The sequence below is a fragment of the Myotis davidii genome, unplaced genomic scaffold (assembly GCF_000327345.1).
Source record: "Myotis davidii unplaced genomic scaffold, ASM32734v1 scaffold1006, whole genome shotgun sequence".
In the NCBI taxonomy this organism is placed as follows: domain Eukaryota; kingdom Metazoa; phylum Chordata; class Mammalia; order Chiroptera; family Vespertilionidae; genus Myotis; species Myotis davidii.
In genome coordinates this window covers 8,251-12,040 of record NW_006297143.1, presented here as the reverse complement: position 1 = coordinate 12,040, position 3,790 = coordinate 8,251, and the positions used below count along the sequence as shown (strand labels likewise).

Below are 3,790 nucleotides of genomic sequence, written 5' to 3'. Positions count from 1 at the left end.
TCTCACACCTTCCAGTGGATGTATGGCTGCGAAATGGGGTCAGATGGGAGCTTCCTCCGCGGCTATGACCAGTTTGCTTACGACGGCGCCGACTACATCACCCTGAACGAGGACCTGCGCTCCTGGACCGCGGCCAGCGAGGTGGCTCAGCTCTCCCTGCGCAAATACGAGGCTGTGGATGAGGCGGAGGTGCAGAGGAACTACCTGGAGAGGGTGTGCATGGAGTGGCTCCGCAGATACCTGGAGAAAGGAAGGGACATTCTGCAACGCGCAGGTACCAGGGGTACCGGGGCGAAGGGCTCCCCTCTCCCCTCGGGCTAGGGCCTGCAAAGAGGAAAGGAGGAAATGCGGTCAGCCTCCAAACAAGGCCCTCCTTGCGTGGGGAGACCGGAGATCCGGCAGCGGGAGCTCCCACCCTTCTCTCCCCGACAGTTAGGATGCGGTCTCTCCGGGGAGGAGGGGGATCACCCCTGAAATAATCGGTCAGGCTTCCCATGGGCCCTGCGGGGGCTCTGAGACCCTCGGGGGCCTTCTCTCTCAGACCTTGCTGGCTGCCCCTCGCCCACTGTGTCTGAGGTCTGACCTCAGCTTTTCTGAGTCATGTGGCCTCCACCGAGGTCAGGACCAGAAATCCCTTTTCTCCCCTCAGAGACCTGCCTCCTGCCCTGGGCTGTGTCACTGATTCTAGAGCTTTCTGAAGACTAGGAGATCACTCCAGCTGACTCAGTCCAGGCTGGTGTGTGCTCCCTTCCCACCCCAGGTGTCTGTCCACTCTCAGGATGGTCACATGGGCGCTGCTGGAGTGTCCCATGGCAGATGCAAAGTCCCTGCATTTTCTCCCCTCCCCTCAGATCCTCCAAAGGCACACGTGACCCGCCACCCCGTGGGGGGGACCCCTGGAGAGGAGCAGAGATACACGTGCCATGTGCAGCAGGAGGTGCTGCCTGAGCCCCTGACCCTGAGATGGGGTGAGGAGGGGCGTGGGCACAGAGCGTCTTCTCAGAGAAGCAGGGGCACTGGGGGACCTCAGTGGGGTCGGGGCTGAGGCCTGGGGTCAGTGCCCTCACCTCCCTTCCCTTCTCCTCCCAGAGCCGCCTCCTCAGACCTTCATCTTCATCATCATGGGCATCGCTGGGGGCCTGGTTCTGCTGGGAGCTGTGGCTGGAGCTGTGATGTGGGAGACGAGGCGCTCAGGTGGGGAAGGGGTGGGTCTGAGTCTCTTGTCCCAGTGCGGGGTTCAGGCCCAGGAAGACGTGTGTCCCACTTCATTCATGGGAAGCACCAGCCACACACGTGTGCCTGCCCAGTGTGGGGCCCTGTTTGCTCACACTAACTCCTTAGTGAGGCCCATGTGAAAATGAGGCACAGATTCCTCACCTGGTGATTCCCAGGAGGTCAGAGTGGAAGGTCCCTGTGGAGGACAGACCTCAAGGAGGGCAGTTGGTCCGGTCCCCACATGTACTTTCCTCAGGTTTCCTGATCCTGCCCTGGGTCTGTGGTCACAGTTCTGGAAACTTCTCTGGGGCCCAGGACTAGGACCTCATGGCCCTGCCTCCTCCCTGGTCTCACAGGGTGTTTGCTTCCCGCAGGTGGAAAAGGAGGGAGCTACGCTCAGACTGCCAGTGAGTATGGAGAGGTGACCCCTGAGACCCTGTGACAGTGCAGACGGGAGCCCGTGGGGGACCTCACCCCCATAGTTCCTCCTTAGTCTCCTGTCCTGGGGGCTCTGACCACATCCTGTCTTGTTCTACCCCAGGAGGTGACAGTTCCTGGGGCTCTGATGTGCTTCTCAAGGCTTCTAAAGGTGAGACCCTGATGTGGGGAGGGGTTGGACAGAGACGGGGGATGGGTAATAGGATTTCTCTGGGACATTTTGAGCATGAAGTGGACTTTGGAGAATGTCACCAGTTACAGCAACTGACCTGAATCTGTTCATGATTATTTTTTTTCTACAGCGTGAGGCATGTGCCTGTGGGGACTGAGTGACGGAAGATTTGCTCAGGCCCCACTTCCTGCCTCAAGAACCTCTGCTTAGCCCTGGCCGGTTTGGCTCAGTGGATAGAGCGTCGGTCTGCAGACTGAAAGGTCCCAGGTTCGGTTCCAGTCAAGGGCATGTACCTTGGTTGCATGCACATCCCCAGTAGGAGGCCGCTAATTCATGTTTCTCTCTATTCCTCTCCCTTTCTCTCTTTAAAAAATCAATAAAATATATTAAAAAAAGAACCTCTGCTTAGCCCTAGCCAGTTTGGCTCAGTGGATAGAGCGTCGGTCTGCAGACTGAAGGGTTCCGGGTTTCATTCCTGTCAAGGGCACATGCCTGGGTTACAGGATCAATCCCCAGTATAAATGGAATCTAAACAACAAAATATACTGAAAACATAATAAGGCCAGAGGAATGGAAGCAGGGAACAGAATAACATCTCAGGAGGGGCTCGGGGGAGAGGGGACATGGACACAGACAATAGCATGGGGAAGACCTGGAGTAGGCTGGAGGTTGTGTGGATGGGGACAAAAAGAGAGAAAATGGGAGACATCTGTAATATTGTCAACAATAAAATAATACTTAAAATTTAAAAAAAAATTGTTGAACCAACAGGTCAGGGTTCAGTTCCTGGTCAGAGCACATGCCCAGGTTGCAGACTTGATCCTCAGTGGGGGGCCTGCAGGAGGCAGCAGGTCAATGATTCTCTCTCATCATTGATGCTTCTATCTCACCTCCCTCTCCCTTCCTGTCTGAAATCAATCTTCATATATAATAGGCTAATATGCTAAGTGTCCTTCCCACTGTCTGTGCAGTGACCACCAGGGAGCAGACGCTCAACGCAGGAGCTGCCGAGCTGCAGTGACTTGGCAGCGGTGGTTCTCAGGTGATGCAACCTGAAACCAGAGAGGAGGGAGGCGGATTCCACCCAGGGCTGCAAGATTCCACCTTCGGCCGTGGGTTATGTTGTTGCTGGGGCACTGTCGACCTGAATCTGGTTTACTGCACACTTGTGTTTGCGTTCCACACCCTGTACGACAGCAACTTTGCAGAGTGCCCTCTCGCATTCTGGGACCCCTCGGGGGATATTGGAGAGCTGGTTTCAGCCTGATCCCCGCAGACCAGGCCAAGGGACCCCACCTGCCGGAGGGACCCCACTCATTCCACAGCTGCCTTTTGAGCCACGGAGCCACCCCAGGTGTGGCTGGCCTGGGAGGGACCGTGGGAGATTGGCTCCAGGCGTGTCCCGCCCATCTCCCAGTCCTGCGTCAGCTACCTTCTAATTAATTTCCTTTCCACGTGCACGGATTCATGCACTATGCATATAAAGAACCTCTGATTGTGAGGCTGGCACACCTGTGGCCCCGCGCCTCCTCCCCGCACTTTTCTGTCCAGCAGAGGCCAGGCTGGGCCCTCCACATCCCTGTCTTGATTTCCTGGTGCTCTGAGCTGCAAGTTCTTACTCCCGTATTAAAGTGAGACTCTGGATGTGACTTTGTTCACTTTGTCATGAAGGGTTGATGGGGCTGTTGGACTGGGAACCACTGAGGTCAGTGACAGCTTGGGGCGGGTGTGTGTGTGTGTGTGTGTGTGTGTGTGTCTCAAATCCACATTTAAAGGCCTATTTTTTCCTCAGAAAGAAAAGGGAAGACGTACATTGTCAACTATGAGACATGGAGTTGGTATTACATGCCATTCTCACCGTGGGGCAGAGTCGGGGCAGACTGCAAGCGGGCTGTGGGTCAGCCCAGTGAGATCGCGGAGTGTCTGATCTCTGGAACTGCTCCCCAGGCTGGTTTCTTGGTGCCA

The 3,790-nt window shown here is 56.1% G+C and overlaps 1 protein-coding gene across 1 annotated transcript in view; it reads left to right on the top strand.

The window, feature by feature from the left end:
* LOC102769554 (HLA class I histocompatibility antigen, B-14 alpha chain) overlaps window positions 1-1,657 on the top strand; it is a 2,410-nt gene extending 753 nt beyond the window's left edge. The window contains exons 2-5 of the mRNA XM_006772850.2: window positions 5-274; window positions 852-968; window positions 1,090-1,194; window positions 1,590-1,657. Of these exons, the coding sequence (XP_006772913.2) occupies window positions 5-274; window positions 852-968; window positions 1,090-1,194; window positions 1,590-1,657 (560 nt within the window). The remainder of the gene's footprint in view (window positions 1-4; window positions 275-851; window positions 969-1,089; window positions 1,195-1,589) is intronic.
* Window positions 1,658-3,790: the final 2,133 nt, after the last annotated feature.